At 41.2% G+C, this 16,019-nt stretch overlaps 1 protein-coding gene across 1 annotated transcript; it reads right to left on the bottom strand.

The window, feature by feature from the left end:
* Positions 1 to 346: 346 nt before the first annotated feature.
* On the bottom strand, positions 347 to 14,218 carry LOC123169832 (zinc finger protein 853). Its single transcript, XM_044587700.1, has 11 exons — positions 13,977 to 14,218; positions 13,685 to 13,864; positions 13,438 to 13,539; positions 12,181 to 12,219; positions 11,949 to 11,987; positions 11,191 to 11,241; positions 9,087 to 9,137; positions 3,759 to 3,848; positions 3,156 to 3,191; positions 960 to 1,248; positions 347 to 631 (listed from the first exon to the last, which is right to left on the bottom strand). The coding sequence occupies exons 1-10, from the start codon at positions 14,088 to 14,090 to the stop codon at positions 997 to 999; spliced, it is 954 nt and encodes a 317-aa protein (XP_044443635.1). The 5' UTR covers positions 14,091 to 14,218; the 3' UTR covers positions 347 to 631; positions 960 to 996.
* Between the last annotated feature and the right edge of the window lie 1,801 nt (positions 14,219 to 16,019).

Genomic DNA, 16,019 nt, shown 5'->3' with positions numbered 1-16,019 from the left:
AAACAAAAAAAAGATAGGTTGTGGAGCGCACGATCTCGCTTGATCGCGCGGTGCCAGCGCGGCTGGCTTAATAATCTTCCAGCCAGCCGCATACTTTTGATGGAAGCATATCAAGAAAATATTATAGGGGTTGATGAACAGCTTATGTACGTGCCAGGCTAGACAACGAAAGCGTATAGCTGATGAAAAGTATGATCAATTTTCTTATAACATAGGCATGCATAAACCTTCTCTTAGAAAATACCAGCAGAAGTCCGGAGAGCCTGCGGCCAAGTCACATGGCATTGGAAACATTGAACCATATTATCTCTTAGAGAATAATAGCTATAGCTTTTTCAAGTCCAGAGAAACAACAAACCACATTGATTCACACAAATTCAGCCAGGCCAATCTAAGAAAGTCACAATTTATACAAACAAACATTGATGACGAAGCCACACATACAAAGTTACAAACACATTAGTCTTCCGGCCTAATTACAATCAGAAGCACCCATATATGTTGTTCTTACATACCCCATGGGAGCAGCGCCTATCATTCAAAGTGTCTGCTCCAGAGCTCATTCATGGGCCATTGTAAATTCTACAGATTAGACCGGTTCTCCTGCTTTCGCATTGTATCAACCCCCTCTCTGTCACAACGAGAGAACCATGGTTAGTTATCATTTCCAACAGGGGGAGCCTTCATCACAAGCATTTTCCAAAAGACAACTTCAAACTCCTCTCAATTTCATACAAGTTTTGCTTTTACGATTTAATCTGTGTTATGATACGCTTGTGTTCTTAACCAAGAAAGCGTAAATCCTAGAGTACCTTCATTCGATCAAAAGCTAGAGCAGTAACAATAGTATGAAACTATGAACTTACTGGCTATTAATAGAAATTTGGCTACTACCAACTTAAAAGATAGCAAAGGAAGATTGGATACGAAAGGAGGAGCTGTTAAGTGCCTTCACTTACATCCTGTCTACTTGGCAGGGACGTGCACCTGTTGTTGTCAATGTGCGAGATATTCCTCATAATCTGAGTCACTCTCGGAGTCAGAGATCCATCCGTAGGAGGGGCGCCTTGTGCGCTTACTTCCTGCAGATGCCAGATCTGGCGACGCCGCTCTGGGAGAAGGCGGGTCAACGAGCATGGGGACCACTTCCTCTGTCTGCTCAACTGCTAGCACAGCCTCAGATGGTGGTACAATCGCAATGGGAATGAAATCTTCTAAAGGCTCCTCCATCATTTCTGCTTCTTGTTGCTGCATTACCAACCAATTAGAATTGGACAATATGCTTGAGCTTTATTGCTGGAGAGAATAAGAAACCACAACTAAAGATTGATAACCCAAAGTCTTGGTTTAGAGGTAAATCCAATTTATCACAAGTAAAAGCAGTTTGTGCACCCTAAATGTTTTCCTTATTACAGAAGTACAGATGGTCATCATGTTTCAGCTGTATTACAAAACCAACAAAAAAAATACTAAATAGTGCAATGCTAAGACGTACAATGCCAATTCAACAGTAAATTACGTCATCTTAAAAAACATATAAGGCATCAAACAGCTCACTTCTTTCAGCTGGCAATGTTGTCAAAATAAAATAGCTTTTTTTACGTGAATAGCATATAACATATTTTACACAAGACCAACAAAACAGCTAAGCAGTGACAAGTAATCTCCACAAAATAAAGGAAACATCAGCAGGTAACCATTCTATAACTTCAATTGCCACTTAACTTTCCATTTACCATGTTATTCAAGCATGAAAGGTGCTTCATGTATCAAATAAGAAGTGATCTGTGGTTCACCGGGTTGCCAGCAGGTGCTGATACCTGCCCACCTACCCAACTCGCATTCTTGATGCATACCAATTTAATAAATAGCGTGGCCCTTCTCCAAATGGTATACAAGTTATAGCGTGCTATATTCAAAATAGCGTTTTAAAAAAACATGACAAATATATCCCAAAATAGAGAGAAAGCAAGCGTGTCTGCTCTAGTTTATTATTGATTCCATGAGCAAAAGCTAAGCAGTAGTGAAAGATAGTGGTGGCCCAAGTTTGACCGAACCTAGCTTGGATGCTAGAAGCTCACTTGTTCTGAAACATTGGGCCTGCCCAACTTCGGAATTTGCAACCTTTCTACGAGTTAGATTTTCTAGACAAATTGACAGATGTTCGTCTCACACTCTCACCAGAACAGAGGTTGCTCGTCTCGCACTCTCACCTGGTGGCTGAGTTGCGACCACCCAGCGCAGCAGGTGCTGGAGCTGGAGGCGCTTCCGCTGCCCTAGCCACGAGCTATCGACCTGGGTGGGAAAACATGGGATTGTGAGGTGGCTAGGTTAGGTTGATGGGCATGGGCAGCAGGGGGTGAGGATTACGTTTTGTGCATTGCATCTGAGAGAGAGTTAAGCAGATGCCTGATGGGTTGCTAGCCTGCTATATGTTTCAATCGGTTCCATGCTAAAACTCTACAATATTTTTGCATTTAGTGCCGAAATAGTACGCTATAGCGGGTTTAGCGTCATAGCAAGCAAAATAGATAAAATGTAACATGACCCTCCTCGCTATAGCAAAGCTAAAACGCGGAAATAGCACACTATTTTTTCATTGGTGCGTACATACACACAATCCGCTTTAACGAATTGTCATGGGCTGTCTAACCGATGATTAGTATTTTGATATCGCATAAAAGTACAACAAGGATATTGGAAAAACAATCAACATAAAAAGGCAACGTGTTAAATCATACCCACGGATGGTGGGATACACAATCACTTGATAGGTGAATGGGGACAAATTTTGTTTGAGGAACATGGGTCTAGATATATGATCTAATAGCACTAGCAATGACATTTATGAAGCAATGCTCACTGCTATTTCCATCTTGTTCTGTGAAAAGTACAGCTAAACGGTTCATCATTATCGCATTCCCTTTAGAAGACGTCGGCTAAGTTGATGCTACGATAACTATTTGATAGCATCATAATGAAAAAAATAATCATCCTAAGATTGAGGTTGTCAATTCGATTAAATATGCCCATGGTAGCCTTGCATTTATTGGTCAGTAGGAAACTAGACTTGTAAATTAGTAAAAAAAAGCATACAGTGGCACACTGATATCACAAGAGACTGACACGAGAAAGTAAATGGAGAGGGGGCTTACATGAGCCTCTTCATTCTCATTGTCCTGCTGCAGCCCCTGCAAACAGTTCATAAATATCGAAAAAAATGTGTTACTTTGTACCCACATGAACCTGTGCAAACGCAAACAAATGCACGCTAAGACTAATATAACATGGGAATGATTGATGGAAGGGAGAGTCTCAATCCTGGGGTGGATGGTCCATCAACTTACTCCTCATTTTATATTCTTACTTTAGTCATTTGAAATAATATAATGAGAAGGCAACTTAGTTACATTCATAAAAACAAGATCAGAAATTATAACGTTGAAATAACCTTGTAATAATAATCCATGTACTACGAGTCTAGGACCAACTTTTTTCTTATACTAAATTCCTTAAGGAAAAAAACATGAGGAATTCATGGCCAAAAAAGGATAAGGAAATACTACATATGACCGGTATTACTCAAAATAAAATCTTGGCTTGGGATGACAGTTACCAATTAAAAAAACACCACCCTGAATATATTGGTATATAGGTCACAGAGTGGTAAATTGGTACCAATGGCACACAGACACAGAAATTGAACCAAAAAGTATGAGACATCGATTAACACGAGAGTATGTGGAGAGCGGGCTCACCAGCTGAGTTTCCTCCTCGTCGTCAATGAGAACCATCAGAATGGGCATGATATTTTCTAACGGTGAATCTAACATTGCTGCTTCTTCTGGCTGTATTACCAACCAATACCATGTAAGAATCGGACAATATGCATAAGCTTTGTTGCTGGAGCATTAATAGACCACAAGTAAACATTCATAAACCCGAGGTCTTGGTTAACAGGTAAATCCTATTTGTTACAAGTAACAGCAATTATGCACCTCACATGTACCGATGGTCAACATGTTGATGTAAATACTGATGGTCAACATGTTGATGTTGTAACACAAAACCAACTGTGAAAATACTACATGCTGCAATGTTAACATGTACGATGCCAATTAATGAGTCAATTATGTCAGCTTAAGGGAACATGCAAGACATCTACCAGACCACTTGTTTCTGTTGGTGTTATTGTCATTTTTATGAATAAACAAACTTCTACAAGAAAACACAATGCCGTTTACACAAGATCAGCAAAACAGTGACAAATAATCTCCATAAAATCAAGGAAATTAAGAGATAATGGATGTGCAAATCTAGGTGAAGGAATCAACATGAAAAAACATTGAAGGATCATAAATCTGTAAGTTCAGCATGTAAACCATTATGTATCTTCGATTGCCACTTCATTTTTCATATAGCATATTACAATATTTATTCTAGCACGAGAAAAGGTGCTTCATATTGTTAAGGAAACCGAAATGGCCGAAACAAAGTTTACTCGAATGGGAAGCTAGTACATATACAAGAGAAGGCCTGGGTCTTGGGCTTAAAGCTACAAGGGCTAAAAGCTATAAATATTTTCTTAAGCCCCCCCCCCCCCCCTCTCAAACTGAAGGTGGATCTAAAACATTGAGTTTGAGAATATGAAGACAATGTTGTTCTCTGGTTTGGGACTTTGTGAAGAAATCTACCATTTGAAGCTCTGATGGACCGTATGGAAGACGAATAGTTGATTGTTGACAGTGATAGCGAGGTAAATAAGGCGTCCACACCAATATGCTTGGTTAGTTCATGCTTGGCTGATCACTGGCAATCTAGATAGCATCAGTACTATCGCAAAGAACAAATGTGGGTGCATTACATGAAACTCCATAATCAGCCAAGAGCCATCGAAGCCGTACGATCTCTGTTGTGATAGTGGCCATGGCACAAAGCTCAGCTTCGGCACTAGAACGAGACACAACTGTTTGTTTCTTGGACTTCCATGCAATAAGAGAAGTGCCAAGAAAGAAACAATAGTGAGGCTAGAGCGACGGTCAATAGGTTCACTCGCCCAAGTTGAGTCAAAATAAGCATGGGTGTAGCAGAAGTGTGTGTATTAGTATGACCCAAGTGTGTGATCAAATCCTGAGTATAGCGAGAGAGAGAGAGAGAGAGAGAGAGAGAGAGAGAGAGAGAGAGAGAGAGAGAGAGAGATAGTAACCATCATTAGTGCGTCAACTTCAATTTCTAGAAAATAATTGAGAGAACCCAAATCTGGCATTTTATATTGCTCACTCTTGCTTTTTATTAACAGAAGCAATATACTTTTGATCATGTCCAGTAATCAACATATCATCCATATAGGGAAGAAGCAAGGTACAACCATGGTCAGATGTATGAGTGAGAAGTGTAGGGTCAAGCTCACTAGAAGAGAAACCTGCAGCTTGGACCACACAATCGAACCGCTGAAACCAAAGATGAGGGGCTTGCTTGAGCCCATAAAGGGCCTTTCGAGGGCGACAAGCTTGCCCATTATGGAGCTCAATACCTAGAGGTGGCTGCCTATAAACTTCCTCATGTAGACCACCAGGAAAGAAAGCATTTTTTACATCCATTTGAAAGATTTTCTAATACCAAGATGCAACCACAACAAATAGAGTGAACAGAAATATTGAGAGGAACCGGAGCAAAAGTATGATCACACTATCTTCCATGAGCCTGCTAATAACCTCTAGCAACAAGTCGAGCCTTATAGCGCTCGATAGAACCATCAGACTTTGTCTTTACCTTGTACACCCATTTGCAAGTGATTGGAACCACCGAGGAGGTAATGGTACTAGATCCCATGTACGAGTACTCTGAAGTGATGCAAGATCCTCAGACATAGCCAATTTCCACTCTCGCAACGTAACTGCCTCTTGAGAAGTACTAGGATCACGCGTTGCCCCTACATAGAATCAAGCTCTAGAGAGGTGTGATCATGGATGGCATAGCTTCTTGTTTGAGAGGACTCATCAGCGCAAGGATCACTAGTACTAGCCAAAGGAGAATAACATGAAAGAAATAGAAGATTGGGCATGCATCTGATGATACTCTAAGACGATAAATATAATGAATAGGAAAAAAATCGAGACATGGTGGAGCTGGCAATGAATGTTAGGTAATCCAAACATAAGTTAGTATTAATTAGGTAAGTTTGAGATTACCAGTACGTATAGTCATGTTTGAGTCCTGTTAGGATTAGTATGAAGTGCGATCAGCGTGGCCGGTAATTAGGAAAGTATGGGCCAGTCCGGTTAGAGCTAGCTTTGGCGTATGGTATTTGAAGTTGGTGTTCAAATAGGATTTGTGTGTGGCTAGCTAAGGCGTCCGTGCGTGTATATATGCACGGGTGTTGCGTCGTTTGTAATCACCAGAAAAAACGAAAAGCAATAAAGAGATTATTACGAGGCACGACACGTGCCTCTAGCCAACTTCGAGTTGCTGCGTTCGCGTGCGTGTGTTCTGGGCCCGGTGTTTGCATGAGCGCCGGCGCGATATCAAGTGCTACAGCTAGTTCTTATACGTCAAGGCGAGTTGCGCATATACGACCAGTTGAGCTGCAGCATGATCGTGTCTTCGATCCTTGGGAAATTCCAACAATGAATGGGTAGGGTGTGGATCTGACGAGGAAGGAGCGGGGTGTGGAGATGGTGGGCAAGGTGGCTCTAAGACTGGCTCATCTGAAGAAGATTTGTGGTAGTGAAAGAAAAGAGGTGGACTCTAAGGAGGTGGAGGATGGTGATCAAGTGGAAGAGGAATAGAAAAATGGTGGTTCCTCGTCAAAAGTTGCATCAGAAAAAAAAAGAATTCGGCGATCATAGCAATGATAACCCTTATGCTCAATGCTATATCCAAGAAAAATGCACCCGACAGACTGGGCAGTCAACTTGGTACACTCACGATGTGCTAACAAAGCATAGCAAGTACAACCAAAAACACCAAGAGGGTCATACGTTGGAGGATAACCAAAAAGAACCTCACCAGGATACTTGCCTTAAAGACGTGACGAAGGTTCGATGTTTATAAGATACATAGGTGTGAAAATAGCTTCACCCCAGAAATGAGTAGGGACAAAGGAAATCATAAGGGTGTGAGTTGTCTCGGTATTATGATGATGCTTATGCTGAGCAACACCAATCTGCGCATGAGCACCATGACGTGAAAGTTGAGGAAGAGTACCCTCGAAAGAGAGAAACTCACAAAAAGCGGTAGATAAATACTCTCCCCCAGAGTCAGAACGGAAAGCGTGTATAGTGCTAAAGAATTGTGTATGGACCATATGTGCAAAGCCTGATATACAAAAATCAATTAAGATCAATGCATCATGAAATATATCCAGGTATATCGAAAATGATCATAAACAAAGATGACATAATGTTTGTGATCACCCTTTAAAACAAAAGGAGAAGGACCCCACACATATGAGTGTACTCAATTAAAAGGACGGCCAGAACAATTAGTGCTAGAAGGGTAAGTTGTATTTGTTTTCCTAGCTTACGACCCTTAAATTCAAAACCAACATCTATAGGGACATGACCCAAAACACCTTGATGGGCTAGAGTTGATAAATGAGAGACACATAAAAGACCTTAACAATGATGCCACTGGGCAGAAGAAAAACATGAGGTGGATATCAATATCACGGCAGAGAGGGAAAATTAGAAGATGTGAAAGGAGAAATGTGGAAGGTGTCAAGAACATAGAGGGACCTCTATGATCATGACCAGTTCTAATGATCCTCTTGTTCAGACGGACAACACATAACAACAGGTGTCATCAAATCCAGTAAAGTAATTCTTATCAGCCAGCTGACCAACAGACATATAAGGTTCATCGAGAGCCTAGGAGCCAGGGAAACATCTAAAACAACAAGCCGAGATTTAGAAAAGGTCCCCTTATGAGTGACCTTGCATGGTGTACCATCGGCCGTGTGAAAGTATCATCTGTAACAGGTCGACATGATGTAAGAGAAGAGCTATTGGATATCACATGGAAAGAGGCTCTAGTCCAACACTCAGGGAACAACATCACCTGGCACACGACGAGGTAGGACAACCAACAGGTCCATCAGACGAAGTTTGCAGCTGATGCAATTGATTCCGAAGATTGCTCCAGTGATTATGAAATTCTCTTAACTGAGTTGCAAAGGACTCTAGAACAATGATGGGAACCAAGGAAGCAATAACATTTTCATCCCCTTGACACGAGCCAGCGGAAGGCCCAAGCACACTATTGGAATTCATGATGTATAGCCAAACAACAAGGTGGATCACAAAAATTTACCAAAGGAGTCACGCCAACACAAACCTCATATCAATTGAATAAGAGGAACTACGAGCACTTGAACCTCAGTAATCGCAAGTGGAGTACTGGAGTTCGACAGCTGCAGGAGACACGAGGGCGTGCATTGTGGCTTGGCGGGAGTGCACAACTATTGTGTAAAACTATAGTTAACCTATTTGCATTACAACTTTAGTAAATTCTGCTCCGATATGCCGGAATTATGATGCCTCGGGAGTTTAATAATTATTTGGACGTGGTTGGCAAAAAAAATTGCTAACCGTTGTGATATTGTCTATGATTGCACCCACATTGGTCAAATACTCAAATCCTAGATCTGGTACTGTATTAGAATATTATTCTAGCTCCACAAAAGTTGCTTCATATATCACATAATGGTACAACCAGGATACAAAATAGCAATCAGCAGCAAAAAAAGAAACATGTTAAATCATACCTACTCATAGCGCAAATACAATGAAGGGGCACAAAAGTTGAACGTATTTTATTTGAGGAACATGTTGGGGCCATGATATATGATAGCAGTATTATGACAAGATGAAGGCCAAGATGATGATACAAAATCATTTGATGGAATCATAATGAACCAAACCATTCTAGGATTGAGATTATCAATTCGATGAAATATGCTCATGGTAGCCTTGCATTTACTGGGTAGTAGGAAAAAAGACCGCTAAATTAGCAACAATGGATAAGTGACCCACTTAGATCAAAGCATGAGAGACTGGCACAAGAAAGTAAACTGGGAGGGGGCTTACCTGCGCCTCATCGTTCTCCTCCACCTCCTCCTGTTGCGGCCCCTCCAATTGCTTCATAGATACCAAAAAAAAAATTTAAACGTGTTAGTTTGTACCAACTTCAACCTGTGCAACAAACTAATGCATGTTTAGACTAATATAACAACGGTATGCTTGATGTAAGATAGAGTCTCAATGCTAGGATAGTTGGTTATATATGATATTCTAGTCCTCACAGACATGTGCCTTAAAAGAAGATGAAATAATATGAGGACAACCACATAATGATATTATATATGATTCATGTGATACTCCGATCCATTTCCTTTCTTGTAACAAACGAATTATTTCCTAATAAACAGATAATGGGATGGATGACACCAAGAACTTACACTTCAAATAATGATTGTGAGATCATAATTGTTTTTCCATTTAAACAAAAAGTTAAAATATTTCCGGCGCATTTGCGCGGGCCTCTTAACTAGTTATAATAGTTAAAATAACCCCGTACTATTAGCATTGATGCACTAGGACCAACATTTTTCTCAAACTAAATGCGTTGAGGCAAACATGTCGAGGAATTCATAGCCGAAAAAATGGAAGTAATTAGTCCTTCTGAAAGGTATTATTAAGCTTTGTTGTGGGAGCATTAAGAAAGCACAACTAAACATTCATAATCCGAGGTCTTAGTACATAGGTAAATCCAATTTGTCACAAGTAACACCAGTTTGTGCACCATAAATGTTTTTCTTATTATGTATGTACTGATTGTCAGCATGTTTTTATTGTATTAGAAAATCAACTGAGAAAATATTACACCGTGCAATGCTAACACGTATGAACCCAGTTAATCAGTCAATTATGCCAGCTTAAGGGAATCTTGGAACATCTCAACCAGCCCACTTGTTTCAGCAGACATTGTTGCTATTTTTATGAGTAAGGAAGCTTTCATGTGAAAATCAAATAATGTTTACACAAGAACAGCAACAACTAGTCTCCACAAAACCAAGGAGTTAAGAGAGAGAATGGCTCTACAAATCTGGGTGAAGGAATCAACCCAAAATTAAAACAATCAATCGACCACTTGACCATCCTATAACTTAAATTGGCGCTTAACTTGCTATATTACAACATGGGCAGATTCAGTGTCAGAATATGGTGCCCACAAATATTTGGAACAGAGTCCACAACCTAGTCCAGCACACATCTAGTCTTCATGTCTACTATAGTCAATATATAAATAAATCGAGACACTTTCACTGTAAAAAGTTGAAAACAGATGAAAACATGCGCAATACAACTAGGCCATGAGCAATTGAGAAAAACCTCAGTCATGAACTCAATGCCACTGGTAGCGGCAAAAGTGGCTGAGCGAGCGTGAGGAACAATGGAGGGTTAGGTCTGTGAGGTAGCGAGTGGAGTTCAGCACCTGCAGGTGACATGAGGTCGTGTGTTGTCGCTTGGTGTGAGCTCAGGGCCTGTTGTGTAAAACTATTGTTGAACTATCTGTATAATACTTTTGGTAAATTCTCATCCGATATGCCAGAATTATGATGCCTCAGGACTTCAATAACTATTTGTAATGTGGTTGACAGAAATAGCTTGCTACCCGTTGTGATGTTGTCTATGATTGCCCCTATATTGGTCAATTACTCAAACCCTAGATCCGCCGCTTTATTACAATCCTATTCTAGCTACAAAAAACTTGCTTCATATATCACATAATGGTACAGCCAGGATACTAAAATAGCAGCCAGCGGCAAAAAAAAAAGATGTTAATCATACCCACTCACATTGCAAATACGAAAATCACTTGATAAAGAAGGGGTACAAAATTTTAACGTATTTTTTGAGGGACATGTTGGGTCCATAAAATATGCTAGCACTATTATTTGAAGATGAAGGATACGTTGATGCTACAAAAATCCCTTGATGGAATCGTAATGAACACAACCATCCTAGGATTGAGATTATCAATTCATAAAATATACCCATCGTAGCCTTGCATTTACTGGTCAGTAGGAAAGCAGGTTGGTAAATTAGTAACAAAGGATAAGTGACACATTTAGATCAAATTAAAGCAAGAGAGACTGACACAAGAAAGTAAATTGAAGAGGGGGCTTACCTGCGCCTCATTCTTCTCCTCCACCTCCTCCTGCTGCGGCTCCTCTAATTGCTTCATAAATACCAAAAAAGTAAAAATAATAACTTGTTAGTTACTACCAAGTTCAACCTGTGCAAATGCAAACTTAAGCATGTTAACACTAATATAACATGGGCATGCTTTATGTAAGGTAGTCTCAATCCTAGGATGGGTGGTCCATCAACTAATTCCTAATTTTCTATTCATGATTTAATCATATGAAACAGTATAATGATGAAGCACTTCAATAAATTCACAGCCAAATAAGATGAGAAATCTATCTATTACTCCCTCCATCCCAAAATAAGCGTCGCTGCTTTGGTATAATGGCCAAATGTCTATTTTTTGTTGGATTTTCTGGAATATTGTTATTTTTTCTCTCTCTATTGTGCTTTTAGTTTATACTCCCTCTGTCCCAAAATAAGCGTCGCTGATTTTATGAGGCAATGCTCAACTGATATTCCCATCTTGTTCTGTGAAATGTATAGCTAATGGGTCCATCATTATGGCATTCCCTATGATGACAATTTTATTAAAAGATGAAGCTAATTTGATCCTACTAAAACAATTCGGTGCCATCATAATGAACCAAACCATCCTATGATTGAGGTGGCCAATTCGATCAGATATGCCCATGGTAGAGCCTTGCATTTGGCGGTCAGAAGGAAAGAAGGAAAGCAGACTGGTAATTAGAAACAAAGAATACAGTGACACACTTGCATCAAAGCATGAGAGCTTACCAGAGGCTCATCCTCCTCCTTCTCTGCCTGCATCAGCTCCTGCAAATACTCATAAATATAAAAGAATAATTAGTAATAATAGTAGTAGTAGTGGTGGTGGTGGTAGTAGTAGTAGTGGTAGTAGTAGTAGTAGTAGTAGTAGTAGTAATAATAATAATAATAATAATACAGTTACACACTTGCATGAAAGCATGAGAGTCAACACAAGAAAGTAAATGGGGAGGGTGCTTACTAGAGGCTGATCCTCCTCCACCCCCGCCTGCAGCAGCTCCTGCAAATACTCAAATAAAAAATGTGTTACTTTGTACCCACTTCAACCTGTGCAAACGCAAACTAAAGCATGTTAAGACTAATATAACATGGACATGCTTAATGTATCCAAGGTAGAGTCTCAATCCTAGGATGGTTGGTCCACCAACTAAGTCCTAATTTTCTGTCCATACTTTAGTCATATGAAACAGATAGTATAACGATGAAGCAATTCAATAAATTTACAGGCAAACAAGATGAGGAATCTATTATGTACTAAAAGCACAAAGGGTAAAAGAACAATATTCTAGAAAGTACAACAGAAATTAGAGATATCTGGCTATTTATCTACTGCATGCTCAATTAACCGTTAAACAACAGCCATTGGATATTCTTTTCACCGAACCTCCCCCCCCCCCCCCCCCCCCCCCCCAGTGCTCCAGCCTTCATGTAGGAAGAAAAAGCTATCTTCTCAGCGCGACTTCTCTCATTTAAACGTTAAACAACATCCACTGGACCTTATTTTGACCTAAACTAAATCCTCCACGCTCCAGCCTTCACCTCGAAAGAAAAAGCAATTTTTTCGGTGCGACTTCTCTCAATTAATTTTTAAAAAACAGCCATTGGATCTTCTTTTGACCTAAACTAACCCCCCCCCCCCACCACTCCACTCCAGCCTTCACCTCGGAAGAAAATGCAATCATTTTGGGGCGACTTATTTTGGAACATATTCTTTACCAATTTTTAACAGGTTGTTTTCTAAGTTAAACAAAACACAAGGAATCACTAAAAATAATCTTACAGAATGTATATTTGATGTTATATCGTATATTCTAGTCCTCACATCCATGCCTAAAGGAAGATGAAAGAATATGAGGACCACCACATAAATGATATTATCATTCATGCCACATATTCAGATCCCCTTCCTTTCTTCTAACAATAGAATTATTTCCTAATTAACAGATAATGGAACAGATGACACCGAAAACTTACTCTTAAAATAATGATCATGGGATCATAACTTTTTTCCCATTTATAAAAAAATTAAAATGTTTCCCGCGCATTTGCGCGGCCCTCTTAACTAGTTATGACAGTTGAAATAATCTCATAATACTAGACCAACCTTTTTCTCAAACTAAATGTGTTAAGGCAAACATGTTGACGAATTCATAGCCAAAAAAATAAGGCATTACTGCATCTGACAGACAGGTATTATTGAGCAAGATTGTACCCTCACCAGCTGAGCTTCCTCCTCATAATCACCACCACCATAATCATCCTCATGCTGCTCCAGCTGCTGCTCCTGCAACACCTGCAGCTGCAACTTCTCCTCCTCCTCCTGCAGTTGAAATAACCTCGTAATACTAGACCAACCTTTTTCTCAAACTAAATGCGTTAAGGCAAACAAGTTGAGGAATTCTTAGCCATAAAATATAAGGAATTACTGCATCTGACATGTATTACTGTGCAGGATTTTTTCTCACCAGCTGAGCTTCCTCCTCCTCATCACGACCACCATCATCATCCTCATACTGCTCCAGCTGCTGCTCCGGCAACACCTGCAGCTGCAACTTCTCCTCCTCCTCCTGCATCTCAAAGAGTGCTTCCTGCACCACGAGGTAGCAACCGTCCTCCAGGAACGACCACCCATCCTTCCCATACACCTAAACATACAGATGCGGCCAATGGAAAGAATCACAGGAATCAGCATCCACTCCCGAATAGGTTGATGAAATCATACACGGGAAAGGGGGTGGGAGAGAAGACGGAACCAACCTTGAGCAGTTTGTTGACGACGCTGCAGACATCGGCCTTGCGGTAGCCCATCTGGCCGAAGTGGTCGATCGCGGCATCCATCCGCCGGGCCACGCCGCTCCGCCGCGGAGCCATTGTTGGGCCTCGCTTGAGGGGATGGGTGGAGGTCGCGTCGCTCGTGAGGGGGACGGCGGCCGCCGGAGTTAGCGTACTAGGGTTTTGACCTTGCTAGATCGGGAGTTGGTGGAGTTGAGGAGAGTGGTCGATAGATTGATCTGTTCGCTAGATTCGGGAGTTGGAGGTGAGGCACATTTCTAATTTTTCGGGGGGTCAAATTCAATTTCAAATTAGTTGTCTGTCCGCCCTCTCCCCTGCTCTTTTTTTCAGTTTCATAGGACTTTTATTCAGAGTGCAAAGGCATCGGAATACAAACGAGGATTGCCTAGCCATTGAATTATAGATGGGCCCAGGGCTCATATATAGAAATTAATTCAGAAAAATCTCAAGGCCCATGTGGGCTGTTATAGCATGGTGGGAAGTTAGTCCTGCGCGCTCTTCCTCTTCCACCCGCCACACGCACCACAACAAGCTGAACTCAAACATGTGTCATACGTGCGCTTTATTTTTACCGGTAGGGACTTGTTATTAATTAGAGTTTAATTATGAGTCGCTAATGGAAGTGCAACTATCATGGTTGTCGACTTGGTCCTGGGTCCAACCAGGCCCACGACTCCCTACCCGACGGACTATATACTGGAGACCTTGGCAACCTTAGCTGGCATACTCACTTTGCCTTCTCGTGCATAACCCTAGCCGCCACTGTCATTCCACTAATTGTTCCTGCTTCTGGTGATCCCATCCCCTCGACTGTGTGCAAGGCCGTTCGAGAGCGCAGGCCTTCGGAGTCCCTCCCTTTGCTATCGTGCACCGAAAGAAGGGGATAATGTTTTTTGGGGAGTGCTCAACGCGGCTACTCTTTGTTTGTCTTCGTCCTCTGCTTCGACTAGTTCCTCAACACGAAGATGCCATGGTTGACGATGTTGCCAACAAGAAGGTCGTAGAGGAAATTGCTGCCACTGCGTAGCCACGACTTTGTCCTGGCCTACTAGAGGGTATGATATGCTCATCGCCTATTTACGTGTTCATATGCTAGCCATACTTACTGTCTTCAGAGATGTTTCATTTTAATATTTGGTACGTGCTCACATGTTTAAATATCAGTACGAGCTTCATACCGTTATTGTCATGTTCATGATTTATTTATGGATTAAATTAATCAAAAAAATGCTATTTTCCACACCAACAAGTAATGATCTATATCAAAGAAAAGAGGAAGCTTTAGCTAAAGAGTGTGCCTCATAATTTACTTCGCAACCCTCATGGGAAAAAGCTACCGTATCAAAAGCTAGTAGACGATAATCTACCTCCTTGAGGATTGCTGCATAAAGACTTGACGAGCCCTTGATAATGTTCGTGACAACCTTGAGATGGTCTGAAGCGACGCACAACTTGAAGATATGGAGGTCTTGAGCCATGGCCAAGGCCTCAGTGCAGGCATGGGACCCAAGGGTGAAGGGTTGATGGATTGGTGAGACCATAAAAATAAGCGTCGAAGCTCCAAGAAACTTGCCATTGTCATCCCTACAAACCATCACAGTAGCACCCTTGTCAGCATGACATGACATGACATGGTCAACATTAAGCTTCATCGAACCAACATATGGAGGGATCCATTTGGCAGTTCTTGGCCGAGAAGCATGTGTCCAAATGTTATGCACTTTATCCATGGCAGTAGTAATCTCCAAGTACTAATGAAGCCCATGGTGGTAGGTGGACTTTGGAACTCCTCGTCTTGGATTGTGTCGCGCCGTGCCCACCAGGTGGCCCAAAGGATGACGAGGACAAGAGCACGATCATGATGATTCTATTCATCGAATCGAACAACCATAAGCGGTCATCCTCGGAGCAGTTTGATATCATATGCTATAGAATTTGCGCATCGCCTAAAGCACATACGCACCTTGCCACCCCGCACATGAACAAAGAGTGACGCCAAGAATCGTT

This window comes from Triticum aestivum, chromosome 7D, assembly GCF_018294505.1.
Source record: "Triticum aestivum cultivar Chinese Spring chromosome 7D, IWGSC CS RefSeq v2.1, whole genome shotgun sequence".
Taxonomy (NCBI): domain Eukaryota; kingdom Viridiplantae; phylum Streptophyta; class Magnoliopsida; order Poales; family Poaceae; genus Triticum; species Triticum aestivum.
This window is presented reverse-complemented; position numbering and strand designations above follow the sequence as displayed.